General features: G+C 34.6%; 1 protein-coding gene across 1 annotated transcript; it reads right to left on the bottom strand.

Annotated features, from left to right (window-relative positions):
• Window positions 1-3,341: 3,341 nt before the first annotated feature.
• On the bottom strand, window positions 3,342-7,437 carry LOC130799341 (zinc finger BED domain-containing protein DAYSLEEPER-like). Its single transcript, XM_057662443.1, has 4 exons — window positions 7,315-7,437; window positions 5,839-5,910; window positions 3,732-5,425; window positions 3,342-3,653 (listed from the first exon to the last, which is right to left on the bottom strand). Exons 3-4 carry the CDS (start codon window positions 3,987-3,989, stop codon window positions 3,342-3,344), a joined length of 570 nt encoding a protein of 189 aa, XP_057518426.1. The 5' UTR covers window positions 3,990-5,425; window positions 5,839-5,910; window positions 7,315-7,437.
• Window positions 7,438-20,721: the final 13,284 nt, after the last annotated feature.

The following is a 20,721-nucleotide window of genomic DNA, read 5'->3' as shown; positions in this document are numbered from 1 at the left end:
ACTTGGGTAACCAGACTACCAGTAGAGTTGAAAGCCAACACTCTTCCTTCAAGTACTACTTGGGTAGCGGTAATAGCTCATTTGATACGTTATTTAAAAGGGCACACACACAAATAACGAATCAGCAGTCAAAGATAAGACAAGCTCTGGAGGATTCGTAAGAATTCCATTTCAAGGACGTCGCGACTTAATTTTCTCAGACCGTTGTATCGTCATGTTTCCATATTTGCCTTGGAACAATAGATGATGGAGCACAACCGGATGTTAAACTTGGGTAGTTGTCTTTTTGAAAAATGCGGTTGTGTCATTCAAAAAACCAACGGATTACCATGCACGTGTTACTGTTACTTGTCAATCAGGTCTCATGGTGCTTTGTACTTGGACGATATACATCCGTTTTGGAAAACGTTAAAGTACTTAGAGCCAGAAGAAGACGCCAACGAAGAAGTACGGCACGTAAACGCCGATGATAAAGAAACGCCGATGACAAAGAGTACTTTCAATCATTGGTGGATGAAGTTTTAAAAGCCGACCCCTCAGTTGTATGGCGCGTGTCTCAGGTACTTGAACATGAACTACACCCTGATGGAGCAGATATACCTGAGCCAAAAGCAAGTCCACCGAGGAAGGGAAGACCAATGACAAGCAGAACCCTAAGGAGAAACAAAAGTGCGTTTGAGTACAGCAAATCGTCCTCAAGGGGTCGCGGATCCAGATCTTCATCACGCGGGAGATCTAGTGGTAGATCTAGTAGCCGGTCGCATAAATCGTTAGTTGGAATTAACTTCAGTTTCAACTTATATGGTACCCTTATTTCTTTTCATATAATCTTATATGTTTTAGATCAAATGAATGATATTAATATACTGTTATTTTTTCAGATGGTTCAGCAAGACATGATTTTTCACTTTTTCCGTGCCCAGAAACATTCCGTTTATTCTTCCGCCATATTTGTTTGACTGGATTGATATTATAGGTGACGGTAATTGTGGATTTAGAGTCATTGCCGCCACAGAGTTAGGGGGCGAGGAAACATAGCCTCTTTTACGACGTGCAATGAGTTTGGAAATGGAAACGCATAGAGAGTAATATGCACGCATGTATTTATCAGATGATTTGGTGGAGGAAGCTATATATAGAATTGGTGCCCACAACAAAAGACCTACTCCGTACAGTCACTGGATGGAAATGACAGCATTATATTCCGCAGCAACGTTTCTGAACATAGCAATTGCGTATTATGACTCTCCTGATGGTAATCCAATGTATAACTGTTTAGTGCTTCCGTTAAGGAGAATATGGGGAATGCATGGCGTAAACAAACTTATACATATTCTTTGGGTTAATAGGAATCATGATGTTCAGCTTTTAATGAACGATGATTCATCTCTACTGCCGCCAGTCCAATAAAATTGGAGAGCAGCAGCTAACAATTCATGTAAAGATTTAGAGATACAGTATCGCAATAGGATATTACTTTGGAATAGACTGTGCGGCATGCAACGACGACAACAAAATAACACCGCCGAAGACGCGGTCAATTTAGATACTCCTTAGTGTTTATTGTACTGATTATACTTAGTGTTATCATTTTATTAATTGTATTCATTGTAGTAATTATATTTATATTATTCATTCCATAATTAAGTTAGTCAATAAATGTGTAAATGAATCATACGCAACATGTAATAATAACAATTTTTCATCAATAAAGTTAAAAAAAAATTTGTTCATCAATACAAATTACACAAATGTCTATTAAGGGCTGTGCCCTCTAAATGCTTGCCACTCCTCATACAACTCTCTAAGTTCATCTAGATACATATCAGCAACATGTCTTTCCTGAGGCGTCATTTGCACAATTGATGGCAGCCTGAGCAATGGCGCGAGTCTACTTGAAAATTCAGCTGCAGACTATAAAAACAAAACAATTACATTGTCAAAAAATTAGATAGTCAATTTCGGTAATGACACATAAAAATGTAATAGATAAACATAAACACTGACATATTCGACTCTGTTGTCCGCAACACCGAACGCAGTAGCAGGTCCTTCACCTGGGATGAGAAACGAGTGGGAAGACACTCTAAACCAGTCAATGTACTCAGGGGCAGCCTCTGATGGAACCGATGCCCGCAGTGCCTGCTCAACTACGCGGGCACAATAGGGGAACCTACTCAACATCTCCATGTACATAGACGGAGAAGCGAATGTCACTGAGTAGGAGCCCTGTGCCGGTCACACAGCTTGGGTAGGTCTCAGCGGATTGGGGGGGGGGGGGGGGGGAACGGCCTGTGCAAACCCGAGCTTTCTGACTGTCCTCTCAGGCAAATAGACCTCCACGATATCAAAACAGGTGATACCACTGATATAGGCGGTGCGTGGGTGGTCGTTCAATAAAGCCCAAGCAGAACTCATGTACAGAGTCCACTCCACTTGCTTTCAAAGAAAATAAACATAAACAACATAATATAAAATTAAAATATGTAGTATAACGATGTGTGAGGTCATGTACAAAACCTGTGTCTCTGTCATGGCGTCCAGTATGCTCCTGCAGTCTCTCAGTCTGCTCAGCTCACGGATTGGCTTCTGCGGCGACCACATCTCTGCCCTAGTCTTGTTCGGCATGGCAGCTTGACGCGGACGGGGGCGGAAGGCTGGTAAGTACTCGTATATCCATGTCTGCAACAGTGTGAGACAACCAACAATAGTCTTGCACCTAGTCCTTGTCGCCATACCCAGTTGGCGATACATGTGAGTAGACCTGGGAAAACGGTCGGTGGGTCGGGTTTTGGGTCTGATCAATTTAGGTCGGGTCATTTTCGGGTCGGGTCAGTTTCGGATCAGGTCAGTTTCAGGTCGGATCACTCTGGGTTTCGGGTAGGTTCGGATTGATCCAACGGGTACCATAAAACATTAGAATATCCAATCGACTAATTCAACATAAAAAAAAAAATCATTAAAATGTCTAAAATGCATCATACTACAAAAAAATATCCAAATGAATCAATTCAAACATACAACAATTTAAATATTAAAATTTAAAAGTATAAATAAGAACATGTTAAATAGCAAATTGTTCAAACACTTCATCTTCATTTTGATTTTCTTCTTCGCCTTCATCTTCTTTTTCATCTTCATCTTCTTCATCTTCATCTTCATCTTCATCTTCTAAATCTTTGTTAGCTTCTTCATTACATTGGTGGAAGATCAACCTCTAATCCATTTTCAAGTGGATCTATCAACATAAAACAAATTCACAAAATAAACTATAGTTTTAGTTTAACGAATTGAAGATCATATTATTTGCATTCAAAACTCAAATAATTGATAAATTTACCTTATTTTACTTTATAACCAAATAGCCAACTACGACTAGTAATTAAAGTCTCAGCAGTATCCGGTTGAAGAGAAGCTCTATACTTAGTAAGCACTCTACCTCCTAAGCTAAAAGCTGACTCGGATGCAACAGTAGTAATTGGAATGGCTAATAAATCCCTTGCCATACGCGCAACCTGTGCATGTCGAGTTTCATTTGTTTTCCACCATTGCAATACATCTAGTTCAAGATGATGATCAAGCCTAGACTCCTCAAGATAAATATCTAATTGTGACAAATTTCCACTAGTCCCTCCAGCAAAAGATGAAAATCCCTATTAAAGTACTAGTAATTAGAAGGTTAAAATAATAACAATACAATTATAAAAAACTTCAAAAAAAAAAATACTTACAGGAAGATCATCATCCAGGACATTACTACTAGCTTCATGGTCATAGGGAGTATCATTCCTTACATACTCTGCAAATAAATCATAGAGTTTGTCTTTGACTTGGTTGGCTTTCCAGGACCCATTTTGAGGATCCAAGTGTTCAAAACAATATTTGATCAATTGAAATTTATAACGAGGATCCATCATGGCAGCAAAAGAAAGAACAACACTATAATTTTCCCAATATTTATCAAATTTATTTTTCATAGTCTTTGCCATATCTTTTAAAAACTCATCTTCACTATCAGCATACTGTATCAACAAACATTCGATTTTCCACACACTTTTAAAGTACAAGTTGGCAGTTGGATAATTTCTCCCCGAAAACTGTTTTGTTATATCATCAAAAGGTTTTAAAAGTGCAACAATTTTTTTAACCTTTGATCAATCATCATGTGTAGGAATATTAGGAAGGTCTTTGTCAATTCTTTTCAGGTTTTCATAACAAGGACAATAAATCAATGCCCTTTCAAGCATCCTATAGGTAGAATTCCATCTTTTAGGACAATCCAACCACAACCTTTTAGAAGTACTAACACCAATACCAATTGTACACTCCCTCAACTTTGCTTTTCGTACTTCAGAATCATTTATATACTTAACCAAGGTCTTTATTGTTTTTATTTCATCTCCAATGACCTTCAAACCATCTTGAACAATTAAGTTCAAAATATGAGCACCACAACGAACATGAAAATAATCACCATAAGCAAGCAATGTATTATACACACTTAGACTATTAGCAAGCAATTTTTGCATATTATCATTGTACTTAGCATTGTCTAATGTGATAGAGAACACCTTTTGTTGAAGCTTCCATTCTTTTATAAGTGCAATTAACCTCTCATGTATCATGTTGGCATTATGAGGAGGGGGGACATGACAAAAGGCAATAATCTTATTGTGTAACTTCCAATCATCATCAATATAATGTGCAGTTAATGAAAGATAACCCTCATCCACAATCGAATGCCACATATCAGTAGTTAAGCAAAATTTTGAAGACACCCCAATGCTCATTCTTTTCTTCAACTTAAGTTTTTCATTTTGATGGACTTCTAAGCAATACTTCTTAGCGGTTTTTCGAAAAATAAATTTACAATCTTCATTTAAGAAGCTATGTATAGCTCGATTTCCAGCATCTTCAGCAAATGTAAAGGAATAACCATGTCTTATAATTGCCCTAGCCACTAATTGCTTATACATGAAAGGCTCAAAATGTTTTAGATCACCCTTGTCTTTCTTACCCTTTTTTTGTTTGTTAATTTCAAAAGTAGCTCGTGCAAAGCAAGACTCACTATGACTATAACAACCCGACTTACCGTTGACTGGGTAAACAGGGTTGTCACAGGGATTATTTCCCAAGAAACTTAAATCATATCCCAAAACATGGGCAAAGGAATCACCAGCTCTATAACGAAACCAACACAGCTAAATCTCAAATCAAATATCTAATCTAAACATAAAGTAACCATACAACTCACTACGAGTCCATTTTAATTAACATAATCAAAACTAATCAGAACTAATATACATTAAACAAATTCCTAATACAAACTAGAAGTTTCCACGGCCTCAGCTCAAAAGAACATCCTTAGCACTCTCATCAACATCGCTAACCTGATTATTCCCGACCGGATCCGATCTGTAATCAGCTAAAAGATTGAAACAACAAGGAATCAGATTAAACTGAGTGAGAAGCAACAATCCAAAACAATTAAACACAGCAGTACAAAACAGTGGTTTAAAAGCAACATCAGTTTCCTAGATCTATGTGCGCACAGGGAGTCTAGTTTGAGAGGTGCTCCATAGCTTTAAGGCTATGTCGCTCTCGGGTGAAGCTAGTCAATATCTCAATGACAATTCGCTTCAAAAACCGGGAGTAGGAAACCATGTTCCTCAACTCCGTCAATGACCAGCTCGCAAGCCCGATCCATTGATCATATCAATCTCAGCATAATCATTCATAAACATTTATCACATTCATATAAATTTCACAAACTTTAAATAAACATTTTACAAATGGTAGCCTGACCAGACCCCTTTTTAAGGGACTGTTACTACTCACCAAATGAACACTTCAAGAGACTAAGTCTGCTACACCGCGATTATTAGAAGGGCTCTTCGATAATGTCGCCTCCTGAAGCATAACAACATAGCATCACAACAACGCATACGATACTACAACTAGATTCATATAATTCATTACTACTCATCCTAAGAACACATAGTTCCACCAGCTATTCTAATATTTCCAATTAAACACCAATATATACATTCAAACTCAATGTTAGAAATCCTCAAAGAATCACATAATACTTTCAAGAATATCAAATTATTCGATACCTACCCATAACTCTTGGTTTTAGCATTTCTAAGCATCATATAATAGTAAAACTTGATCTTTAATTCACCATTTACATCATATTAAACTGGAAGTAACCATTCTAGCCCACAATCGCTATTGCTCATAAAGAATTTAATAATCCATCTAAAATGTTAAATCATCTAACAATTAGCCCTTAACGAGTATCCACAACCCAAAATGATTAATCTCAACTTCACCCAAATCTATCAATCAACATAATACCCATAACAAGTTCTCAAATCAACAAACATCTAATATATCACCTAAGAGTATCACTTTACTCAATTACTTGTCATCATCATTATCAAAACCTCCATGAACAACTAACATTTACGTGAGAAGTTCATTAACCCAACCAAAATCAAGACATCATCATCATCATCATTATTTTCCATAAATTCCTAATTCCTAACAATAATTATCCAATATCTCATATCCAGCTAATATTCCCAATCAACATAACTCATTCAATTAATTTATATAAACTCAAAATTCAATAAAGTTAAAGCTTAATTCATGACGAGGGAGCACGCTAATGAAAGTATGTCAATGAAATCAACCTCATATTAATAAAACCCAATTGAAGGATAACTACTAACCCTAAACACATGATAAAAAGAGTACTCAATTTGAATTCCAACTTTAATTATGAACAAGTAAATCAAAAATATCATTTTCGAATTTACAAGACACCCTGCTAGTATTTTGGGCATAACTTCCTCATACGGACTCATTTTGCGGCGATTCAAGTGCCCACGCGACCGTGACTCGGAGCTCTACAATTCTTATGAAGGAACGAGAACCCAAAAACAGTTAGAACTACTTCGAAAGTGGCCAAAACAGAACGTTCAAATTCAGGACTGAAATTTCAATGAATACCAAACTTTATACTAGAAATCAAATAATCCAAAAACCAATACTAATCAACACTAATAACCCAAAAATCAATACTAATCATCACTAACAAGAACCCAACTAAAGCCTTCGAAATGGATGAACAAAGAACACAAAAGGATTTTCAGATCTTTCTTCTTTAATGGAATAAATTCTACAAATATATTGATTTTTACATGTAATTTCGATTAGAAATAGTTAGGGTTCAAACATATGGGAAGAAAATCGATTATAAAAGATGAGTAAAATGAAATTACACATAGAAATTAAGAGATTTAATACCTTAGTTTGTTTACACCAACAATTGCAAGAAGAAGGAGGAAGAAGATGGTGAAGATGGTGCCGGTGCTGCTGTCGCTCGAAGAAGAAGAAGAAGGAAGGAATGAGAAGGAAGAAGAAGGGGAATAGGGATGCAGGCGGGGCGGGTCTAATAGGAGACCCGTCCCATCCCCGCCCCATCGGGGCGGGGATGGGTCCCGGTTTGATGGGTCATGGGGCGGGTACGGGTATAAAATTCATACCCACCGCGGGGATGGGGATGGGGATGGGTTTTAGGTAATACCCGCCCCATCCCCGCCCCGCCCCGCCCCGCCTCACAAAATGTACAAATTTTGAGAATTGGAATACCCTAAATTATTTTTCAAATTTCTAAAAACCTTGAATTATTTTACACCTATAATTAAGTTTGGATATAAATTTATGTATTGTGGGTGATTATATTGTTATTAATTTCATATTTTCATGATGCTTCATTTGCTCACAAGGTTTTTTGGTAAAATGTTTGTTTTGTAATTTGATCGGATCTCTGGTTTCGTCAATAATATTTCATTATTCTGATATTATTAGCGATTCATTTAGTTGAGTTAATGAGTGTTAATAAAAACATAATGTGATTCAGTCATGAATACTACTTCATAAGGTCTAAGATCATGATTTTTAGAGTAAGGTTTATAATCATGTTTTTTCTATTTTTTATCCTTTTTTCTCAATAAAATTTGTTTATATTCATTACGAGTTGTGTAGAGGTAGGCGATATTAAGTGATGATTAGACGGGGATTTGAAAATAAATATGTGACACAGATGGGTATTAAGCGGGGATTTGACGAGTGGTGGGGCGGGTAAAATGGGTATTAGACGGGGATGGATACCCAGATGGGGATGGGGATGGGGATGGTATTAGGTACAAACCCATCGGGGCGGGGACGGGGAAAAAAATTATACCCGCCGCGGGGATGAGGATTGATTTACCAGATGGGGATGGGGATGGTAACGCCAATACCCGCCTCGCCCCGCCCCGTTTGCATCCCTAAAGGGGAAGGGAATGGCGGTGAAGGGATACGTGAAATGAGTGGAAATTGGGGAAAAAGTTTCTGATTTGGGTATTAATTCCCCCCCCCCCTTTATATATATATATATATATATATATATATATATATATATATATATATATATATATATATATATATATATCATTATTATTATTATTATTATTATTATTATTATTATTATCACTTAACCTACTTGATTCACGGTAATTTATAATTAATTTAAAGCTCAAAATTATTTTATTTATTTTAAATTTTCGAATGTCACAATGACGCTTAAAATTTGTTGTTCCATTAATAGAATGAGCAAGAATAGGACCTTGTTTGCAATATTTACAAAGAGCTCTTGGAATATTGTCCTCAAATATGTGACCATCAAAACAATCATAATCCTTCCAAACAGGAGGAGTCCATTTTCTTTTTTTAGATTCGGACAGTGGCGTATTTATGTTGTTTGTAGCTGCTTGCTCTTCTACTCATAAAGACAAAGAAATAAGTTTGTATCAAGATGATTACTCAATGACCGACTTAGCAAAATTAAACATTAGACTAATTTATAAATAAACATTCAGTTAAACTAATTTATAAAAAAAAAACAAATTTATTCATAACTTACCCACACTTGGACATGAATTCGCACTACATGAAGAAGAGATTGAAAATCCCGGTGAAATAATTGGAGTTGAAGATGGAGTTGAGGATGAAGATGGTGAGAGTTGAGTATATCCTTGAATTATTGGAAGATTTGGCATTGAAAATGGAGATTTTGGAGGTCTTCGTTTTTGTTTTGACATGCTTATCAACAAACAAACAACATACAAAAAAACCCATACATTATCAACAAACAGCATATTGAAAGCTACTGAAAATCAAGAACAGCATCCAATTTTGCAAAGCAAAAAGCAAGACAAAAAGACCCTAATGAACAGAATAAGTTAAAAGCCCTTCCACTCACCTGCTTTCCACCATACAAAAAAAAAACAAATTATTCATTTAAAAAAAAGAATCAATCTTTATCATTTAACCCTTCCCAGAAATAAAATCATCAAAAAAAAAAAAAAGAAAACCTTTAAAGGGCAGTGCCCATTTCTTTGCTTTCCACCATAAACTTTACTAACACTGAAATTTCTCACAGAATGACCCAAAAAATCACTTCCAATAAATGAATTAGTTTGTTCTTCAATCAAAATTTTTGATTTTTGGGTTTGAAAGAGTTTGGAAAATGAAATAGTTTTGGATATTGATTGATAAGAGGGCATGTGAAACTGAAAGAACAAGAAAAATGGACCAAATTGTTGGAATTTAGCAGTAAATGAATTGCTTTATCATGTATTCATTATTAATCTAATTGAACATAGATTCACCAGACACCATAATCACCAAAATTGAACAGAGATTGAACAACCCAGCAAGTAATTGAACAGAGATTGAATCACCAAAATTAAACAACCCAGGAAACAGAGAACTTTAAACTTCAAACTTTAATCACCAAAATCTTTCACGCCAACAACCCAACATTAAATTCCAAGAACACGAATCTGATTGAACAGAGAATCAACTAGATTGAACATAAATTGAACAGAGATTGAACACAAATTCAAAATCAAAAAATGGCGGTACAACAAAGAATCAACAAGAACAATGGCGCAGCAGCGAGTAATAGCAGCAGACCAGCAGTGAAGGAAAGGGAGTGAAGATAAAGGAGATTCAAATCAGCAAGTAACTTACATTTGACAATGGCGGCAGCAAAATCGAGCGTGAGAAAAATGGCGCAGCAGCAGGACTGCAGGAGGAACGACGCGCGAGGAAGAGATGAGAACTTGAGGAAGATGAACGAGGCGCGACGAATGGAAGGAGATGGCAAATTGGCAACGATGGCGGCAACACGCTAGTAGAGTAGGGTTTGTTTGGTTTTCAAGAAGTCAAGAACTCAAGAAGTAAAGATGAAATTGACCAACGTGGGTTTTTTTAACAATCACCAACCCATCGGGTCAAACCCGACCCGGACCCGACCGACCCGTTTTTTTACGGGTTCTTCGGGTTCGGTCATTTTTTGGGTTCGGGTCAAAATTTCCGGGTTTCAACCCAATTTTTTCGGGCGGGTTTCGGATCATTTTTCGGGTCGGATCAATTTTTCCCAGGTCTACATGTGAGCAAGCGTCAATGCACCTCAAGCAATGTCATGCTGATCAGCAGCGAGCAACAACAGGGTGAGGCCGTATCCCGACTCTAGTCTTATCCACGAGCAGCGTGGAACCCACTATAGCCATGTAGTACGCAGTAGCCTGAGTCTCCATAGACTGAGAACGGTGGCATAGCTGAAATAGTGCACCAACGTTAATGCTGCCGCTGGTGAAGTGCCCCTTCCCACGCAGCTCCGACAATGGCTCCCCAAACAGGCCGGCCAGGCCAAGCTGCCAGTCACGATTAGACGGTTCAACGGGAAGTGAACCGTCAATGCCAATTCCTAAGATGCGTTGCACGTCGTGTAACATTATGGTCATCTCCCCCCACGGCATGTGGAAGGTGTTGGTATCAGGCTGCCACCTTTCCACAAATACCGTAATGAGAGCACTATAAATGTGCTGGTGCATTATATAGGGTAGACGACCAAGAGGAGTGCCAAGTAACACCCCATACAGTTCATGAGACATGTCCTGAAGTCTGATGATTGCATCCAACGTCCTCTTCCTAGGACGACATTCCAAAATCGGAGGGGTGCGCTTCGATCCCTCAAATATAAGCTTTGCTACGTGACCACCGTAGCTAGGTATTAAAGTGGTGTCAACAGGGTCCTCGGGCTGGGGTGATGTGATCAACCAGTCCATGTCCGCGGACTGGTTGCGCCTCCTCCCCTATGGAGCCGCATCCTCAACCTGGCTGACTCCTGCGTGATCAGAAGAGCCAGCCGCGCTATGACCTCTAATCCTAAACTGACCGGCATGCCCTTTAACGAGCGTCCACTCAACAGGATGACCGGTAGACTCATCCTGACCGACAGACTCTTCCCGGCTAACAGAATCGTCGTAATCAGTATCATCGTCACCTGAGCCGATCGTATGACTATGCAGGCTACTCTGGTGCGCAAAGCGACCACGCACATTGTCTAGGGTAGTTGAACGTTGGGCCTGACTATGTCTGGTCGCCTGTTCTTGCCTTGCACGCCTTGCAGATCCCGTAACCCCCCTCTCAGTAAAGTCGGCCTAGAGCTATTGCCGCTCAATAACCCTCTTAAAAACCCTTTTCCTTTTCCTTGATTTCCAGCCATTTACTATAATTTTCATATTTTAATTACTATTAATAAAAAATTAAAATCATAAAAAATTAAATTAAGTTATATTTATTTTAATTACACTTACAACATTAATTAAATAAACATTTAAGTTAATTTATTATAAACACTTACAATCATATAAATTATTAACAACCAAGATAATTCACAATTACAAACAAATCAACAATTATTATATTCATAAATATTTTAACAACTAAAATTTAATAAATTGATTAAACAAAATAAATTCATTTGAAAATAAAAAAAATAAAAAAAATAAAAATAAAAAAAAATTTCATTCGAAATTGAAAAGAAATTGAAAAAAATAATTAAAAATTTTTTCATACGAAATTAAAAAAAAAATTTAAATCCAGTCGCACTTTTTGTGCGACTGGAATTTAATTTTTTTTTCTTTTTCTCAAATTTAAATTAAAGACCACTACTTACAATAACATTATCAAAATATAATACATTACAACATTTATTAAATAACAATAACTTACAAATTAAATTAATTAAACAAAAGAAATTGATACGAAATTAAAAAAATAAGAAGAAAAAAAAATTCAAACCAGTCGCACAAAAAGTGCGACTGTACACTTTTTGTGCGACTGGTTTGAATTTTTTTTCCTTCTTTTTTTTTTTAATTTTGAATTTAAATTCAAAAATACTACGTACTAAAAAATTATCCTAATATAATGTATTACAACATTTATTAAATAACAATTACTAAAAAAATAAATTAATTAAACAAAACAAATTCATTCGAAATTTAAAAAATAATAAAAAAATATATATTGTTCATACCAGTCGCACAAAAAGTGCAACTGTACCTAGGTCCAGTCGCACTTTTTGTGCGACTGGTATGAACAATTATTTTATTTTTTATTTTTTAAAAAATTTTGAATGAATTTGTTTAGAAATTACCTCGAGTTTTTGTTAACGACTTCGATTCCAAAGCTTTAGCATTGATTAATTTTATGTGAAGATTTAGAGTTTTTGGAAGTGATAGGAGAGTTATTGAGTGAAATTAAAGTGTTTTATAGAGGTTTTTAGTGCTGTCGCAATTTCGTAATTTTTTAAATTTCAGGGCAAATTTATAATTTCATTAGGGGAGGGGGTGTCGATAAAATGAAAAGGGTGGTGAAAAATAAGAATTGAGAAATTATATACGATAGTTACTAGCTATGAAGTTTGTCAAAACTTTAGTGGTAGATTTTCTTAAAAGTTTTTTTCACATAGTAGCAATATGTATATGTATTTATTAATTGAAGTACTGGTTTATTGTTTGCAGTTTGCTATTAAGTTTAATGGATTAAGGGTTTTGCCCTTAGTAAGCATATCCAACTATCCAAGCATTACTTTGTCAGGATGAAATGGAATAATACAGTATGATGTCATTTGTGGCCGCCATCAAAGAATTACAGTTTTAGACTTAGAATTGTCAAAGTTCACTGGCTTTATCTCACTATTTGTGGGAAATTTAAGCTTTTTAAGGGAGTTTTGGCTCTCTAATAATTCTTTCTTTGGCCAATTGACGTGTAGCATATGCAATCACCTTGCTGTCTTGCATCAGCACACATCCTAAATCCTTCTTTGACGCATCACTGTAGTGATATACAATATCACATCCTAAAATAAATACAACATTACTTTACATAACCAATTACAAAAGTATGGTCTAAGCACATACCTTAGTATCACGGCAGTTCAACACAATACCTTCACGTATGATATCTCAACCTCTTATGAACCGAGGTCCTAAACACTAACACACATTCAAAAATCACGTATTGGAGCATGTTCTCACATCAAAATCAAACTATGCGATCTAGGTATCACTATACTTCATAATATAAAATGATTAAATCATCAAACTCAATACTTTCTAACTTTCAGAATCGACTAGAAACTTTACAAGCCTTTTTGGACAGTTCAGAAGATTTAAAAAGAAAATCCAACTTCACCACTGCGTCCGAAAGACATCAATTACATTGGATCTCAATTTTCATAATTTTTAACACTCATTTACAATTTTTAATTAATTTTGGCGTTTAAATGACTTTTAATTCACCCGAAAGTAAAACGACGAACAAAATGCACTACAACCCTAAAGGTTTGAGGTGCGACTTTCTAGGTAAAAAATTTTATGTCCAGATTTATTTATTTTTTATTTTATTTTATTCAAATAATAAAGTCCTTTTAATCTCCTTTCATAATTCGACGGTTTCTAATCACCGCACATGAACCGTAACATAACAATACACGTCATTACACTTTAATCAAAATAGTTAAATCAACTAAACTTATAACAAATTTCATGAAACAAAAAACGTATATCTACATATATATATATATATATATATATATATATATATATATATATATATATATATATATATATATATATATATATATATATATATATATATATATATATATATATATATATATATATATATATATATATATATATATATATATATATATATATATATATATATATATATAATTCCATCACCATACTTAATCATGAAGCAAAAATATAAACATTCATTCAAACTAGCATATTCACATCACTCATCCATTATCTTCTTCCTATTAATATAAATTAAAAAAAACATGAATAAAATTCTTCTACCAAATTGAAATTAAGCTAAAGAATTATGAATTAATATGACTAAATTAAATCAAGGTACACTCATAATTCTTCTATGTGCCGAAAAATAAGCGAATAAGTACTTGTTTCGAACAGATTTTCGAAAATGACGTTTTCGAAAACAATATTATTGTGATGGGTAAAAATGACGTTAAAGTGCTAAAACACAATGGTAATTAGGAAATTCAAGGGTGGTTAGGGGTGGTCAATAAAAGTGAAAGATGATTAGTAATGGACAACGGTCATTTAAGCTGATCAAAGCCTCAAAGGTCATGTGGGTTGGTTAATGGTCACTTGGCTTGAATGGTGTACACTTTGATACTGTCGAGTCTATAATTTGCAAAAAAATAAACATTGAGGCTATAATTCACAAAAGCACTAAATTTGAAGGCTACAAAATTAACTTCTAACAAATTGAATTTTGTTAAAGAATTTAAAATCATGAAAAATAAATAAAATAAAAGTATAAACAAAATTCTTTAAAGAAATTAAAATTTTGTAAGAGAATAATGAATCAAAAACTTACCATTCTAAGGAATTAAAAGATTAAATTAGAGCAATTCAACACACAAAAAGGAACTCAAGAATTTTTTTTTTCTTTTTCTCTCTTTTCTCTCTATCTGGCCGAAAATACCAACGGAAATGGAGAATTTCTTTGATTTTTTCTTCTATAATTCACTTGGTATATATGCAAGCTTAAGTCTCCTAATCAATTCAAATGTCGTTATTAATGCACATTAATCATGTAATTAGGGAAAAGTCACATGAACTCCTCCACCTCCTCTTCAAAACTGGCCAACGCATTCATTAGCCTAACTTTTTTAATTTAATTAATTAATTGCATGGTTTAAATGTAAGACGTAAAATCGTTACGCGATAAACTTATTACCCGACGAAACGCGCACAAAACAGAGCATAAACAAATAATTATTTAATATATTTAAGAGACTAATCATTTATTAAATAGTTTATTTTCAATGGATATTTTAACCGAGTGTTACACATGGTCATTTAACTTAGACCGTTTATTATATAGTTTGCCTGATTCCTAAACAAAGTTATACTGTAACATAGTAGTAGTATTTTTTTTCTACCATATATATATATAATATATATATATATATATATATATATATATATATATATATATATATATATATATATGTATATATATATATATATATATGTATATATATATATATATATATATATATATATATATATATATATATATATATATGTATGTATATATATATATATATATACATATATATATATATGTATGTATATATATATATATACATATATATATATATGTATGTATATATATATATATATATACATATATATATATATATATATATATACATATATATATATATATACATATATATATATATATATATATATATATATATATATATATATATATATATATATATATATATATATACATATATATATATATATATACATATATATATATATATATATATATATATATATATATATATATATATATATATATATATATATATATATATATATATATATTTTGTGTTATATGTATTATAAGTACTAAGAATACAACATCATACTTAAGAAAAAAATATACGAGACAACATTATAGTTTATTTATATATATATAAATATTTATTTTTCAAGTGATATGTATTATATTTTTTTCTACATTTTTGTTTTAATTTAAATTATGATCATATTTTAAAAATTTTAATGATAGGGAAATGTTTGGTACCTATATGATACTCAAATATGATTTTTTTTTTTGTATAAAAGGACCGTCAATACATATTGTCATGGTATTGTTTATCTAATTTATTTATTTGTTTAATTTATTTACGTCATATTACCTTATTGCCCCTTGACCTTTCGCGTTGACTTTGACTTTCGGTCAACATGCCTTTTTCTGAATTTTCCATCTCCCTTGAATGGCCCATGGATTAGTGACCTCTCAATACCCTAACTACCTTCCAGAAAAGTAACTTCCCACTCTCCCTCATTCCTTGGCTATCCTTCTTCCAAGGTTGGTAACCTCCGACTACTCCCATGATCTTCAACCTCTCATTTCTGAAGTAACTCCCTTCCCCACCATTATAAATAGGGACAACCATCAGAGAGGAGGGGGAAATCGAAAAAATCCTCTTAAGTACCCTTATTCTCTACTTCTTTAGCCTACCAAAAATTCCAATAACATCCACAACAGCATCTTCTTGCATTCAGTTTATAATCACTTACTCCATATTCTCATATCCACTATCTAACTTGAGCGTCGGAGGGGTTTTCCGGGAGATCACCCCCCGGACAAGGCTAACGTGTTGTTTTGCAGGAATTCAAGTCGCATCCTTCCACGAGTCGCCGCTCTTGATCACACTTCCACTTACCGTATTTCAAGTGTTTTCCACTTCCTCGTTTCATCACCGAAACACATATATTATTACACATTTATTTCACCGAGTTTGCAATAATTTTTTATTTTCATATCTCCCACTCAATTTACTATATTTTTATGATGGAATTTTCCCTATTAATTTTACTAATTGTTATTTATAGATTTCTTCCCTGTTTTAGCACCTATGATGTGTGGATATGTATTTATTTGTTAGTTGAATCCTTATTAATTAATGATAATCTTGTTACTTAATTTTTGTGTTTCATATATGCATCATTCGTTCTATCAATGAAATAAAAAATTTAATTTTTATTTAAACATACTTTAAAATACATATTTTAAAATATTAGGCAATCACATTCCAAAAATTCTAGGTCCGCCCCTAAAGATAGGGGTTTGAAGAATCGCATAAGGAATTCGCAACACAATCTCTAATGTGTTGCATGATAATGAAAGCATAATTCAGGCGATTTGGGTTATTGGCTTTCAAAGAATTGTAAACTGTTGAAATTTTTGTAGGGAAAATTACGTTGAATAATTCAAATTTTTGCTGCTTTTTTTTTTTAATTATAATTTCAATTTTTTTATTTAATACAAATTATTCCAAGTATAGGGGTATTTGCTAAGAATGCACCAACATAATCTCTAACCTATTAAAAAATTATTTTGCATTAAAAAATGGAAAAACAAATTAAAATATAAAAAATTTAAAAATAAATAACATTAAAAAAAGAGAAACCAAGTAAGTTTGTTAATTATTGATTTTAACTTTTAATTTCTAATATATTTGAATTTTTATTTTATTATTTTATATCAATTAACCTACAAAAATCGATTATTATTTGGACAAGAATATTTTTGGGTAACTGATCCTAAAATTGAGATTATTCATGGTTAATAAAAATTATAGGATCATCATAGAAAAATAATAAAAAGTTGGATTATTTTGGATAAATTTTCTACTTTTTATTACAAGGTAGGTTGAGTGAAAGAAAGGTGCTTGGTGTAATTCGAGCTGAAGGAAATGCCTGAAAAATGCGCTACTTGCTTCAACTTTTGAATTATTTAGACTTCATTTACTTTAAAAAATGAAAAAAAAAAACCTTTCTTAGAAACTATTATCAAAAAAAGTGCTTTTGTGTTTGAGCATGTGGTTAGGTTGTGTTTGTTGTTAGTGACAACAAATAATATAACATTTGATCAAAAAGTAAGTAAATTTTATTCGTTGTTCAACATGTCTTCGTGATTGTTTCGGTAATGAAACGAGGAAGTGGAAAACACTTGAAATACTTTAAGTGGAAGCGTTATCAGGAGCGGCGATTCGTGGAAGGAAGCGACTTGAATTCCTGCAAAACAACACGTTAGCCTTGTCCGGGGGTGATCTCCCGGAAAACCCCTCCGACGCTCAAGTTAGAACGTAAATCGGAAATTAATGAATGAACGATTGTAGAATGAATGCAAGAGGAAATGTCGGGATTGAGATTGCTAGTGTTAGTGTTTGGGTAGGCTAAGGAAGTAATGTAAGCAAGGATACTAGGAAAGCTATTTTTTTAGATCATCCTCCCTCCTTGATGGTAGCCCCTATTTATAATGGTGAGGAAGGCAAGTTGTATCTGAGAAGAAGTGAACTATCATGGGAGTAGTGGGAGTAATGGGAGGTGGACTGGTCATAGGAATAATAGATAGTTATTCATCTTGAAACAAGGAGAGCCATACATTGTGGGAAAGTGGGGAGTTAGGGTTTTTTAGAGGTAACTGGCCCATGGGCCATTCAAGGAAAATGGGGAATTCAGAAAAAAGCCCGTTGACCGAAAGTCAAAGTCAACACGAAAGGTCAAAGGGTAATAAGGTAATATGACGTTAATAATTTAAATAAATAAATAAATAAATAAATAAATGATACCATGACATTTAGCCCCACGCATGAAGGATGATGTGAGGAAATAGCCCCAACGATCGGAAACATCTTCCTTTATGCGGAAAAAATACGTGTCCGTCGGACTTGGTTTAATGAAGAAACATGATTGTAGAGAATACTCGAAAGCCCATGAGGAGTAATACGTCCACAATCTGGCAAACCTTCTGACGGATTATGAAAATTTGGCTCGTAAGCTTCGAATCGACAGTTCACACGTCGAATTCCGAGTTATAACGAAAAAGTTATGACCATTTCAAAATAGTCATGCAAGACGCCTTGAATCCAAGAGACAACCAAACAAACCGAGCCGCGGCTCCTAGCACACCGCGGGGTAGCCCCAGTCATATGTACCATTCAGCAGCAAAAATGTAGATGGAAGGGTTTGATCCTGCAACCTTTGGAATAACATGCAGTACTCAGGACCAACTGAGACAACTATCCACTTGTGTAACATATTGTGCGGAAGTTTTATAATTTGGTGCTTCCAGTCCAGCTTTTAATACTTGGATGCCGTGACTATTCTCAATACTTAGAATATTTTCGAGATTGTTCCCACGCAATGGGGTCCGACTTGTCGACCTTGCGGTCCACACGAAGAAGTTTACATGATATTTCGGAGTATATTGTACCTGAAGACGCGGCTTGTAGCGTGTTGCGGGATTGCCTTAGCCATCGATATTCAGTAGCAAAAATGTTGGCAAGAAGTTTCGAAGCCACGACCTCCAATACATAAGGCAACACTTCAAACCAACTGAGACAACTAGCTCCTTGTGTGGCATATCGCATGGCTTCGAATATCAATACTCCTAGCTCAGCTTCCACTATCACCATGCCGCGGGAATTGCAACACATAGAATATTTTTTAAATTTTGGAACAAGATAGCCCCCAAAGGGGGTCCGACTTGTCTACTACGCGGATCACAATATTTTCTTTTTCTTTTTTTTTTTTAATAAATACGAGGGGAAAATGAATAAAGTAGCTAAAGCCGCGGATGTTTATAATGCCGCAGAGTACCCTCAGCTAGCAGCAAAAATGCAAATAGGAGGGTTTGATCTCGCGACCTCTAGGATAATGTGCAGCACATCAGACCAACTGAGACACCTTACCATCTATGGAGCATTTCACGCGAACGCTTTTTATTTTGATACTTTCAGCTACACTACCCATATACCATGGAAATTTAATGACTTAGAATATTTTTTAGAGTTTGCTTACAAAAGGGGGGTCCGACTTGTTGACCCTACGGACAAGATAGCAACCTTATCGTTATATCTTCCTTGCTTTTATGTGCCGTGGAATTTTAGGAGGATAATATGTCGCGGAATAAGTTTGTCTCAGCTAGAGTAATAAATCACGTGAGAATTTGACGACGCGGCTTGGACTTCCTCTCAGAATATTTCCGCGCCTTCGTTTTAACCATGAGGCGTACTAATAGTCCGCGTCTTCAACTATACATTCAATATGAGAATCCTTCCATACTTAGAATATTTCAAAAAATGGTAGGGAGCACCTGGGGGTCCGACTTATCTATATCGCGGATCGATAAGAATGGTTCGAAAGATTGGAAGTTGCTCATATGACGCTAAGGAGGATGACGCGGCCTTGTTGTATTCCGCGGCTATCTTGGATGACGCGGAATAAGGATTCACCAGATTTATAAGTCGGACGGTAGAATGGGTAATCTCCATACTTAGAATTTTTTATATTCCCCTTGGAGTGTAATTTTGGGTCCGACTTATCGACTCTACGACGTTGATAGGAAATTTGATAACTTTGAGAAATTATCAATATTTTCACACTTTCGGTGTCTGACTTATCGACATCGCGGAACAATAAAAATACTCGCAATTTTTCTCGTCTTAACAAGCCCTTTACCTTTCTATGACGCGGAATGAGCAAATACTTTTTATGCCGCGGAATGAATGTAGCGCCTTCACCCATACGGACAATACGAAAATCCTTCCATATTTAGAATATATCACAAAATTATTGGGGGCACTTGGGAGTCCGACTCATCGACCATACAGACACCTTCCACAATGAGTACGGATTTATTGGAACTTTAAAAAATTGGAAGCTGATCATGTAGGGGTTTGTAACA

The sequence above is a fragment of the Amaranthus tricolor genome, chromosome 14, assembly GCF_026212465.1.
Source record: "Amaranthus tricolor cultivar Red isolate AtriRed21 chromosome 14, ASM2621246v1, whole genome shotgun sequence".
NCBI classification, from domain to species: domain Eukaryota; kingdom Viridiplantae; phylum Streptophyta; class Magnoliopsida; order Caryophyllales; family Amaranthaceae; genus Amaranthus; species Amaranthus tricolor.
Note: the sequence above shows the minus strand (reverse complement) of the source record. Positions and strands in the feature narration are given on the sequence as shown.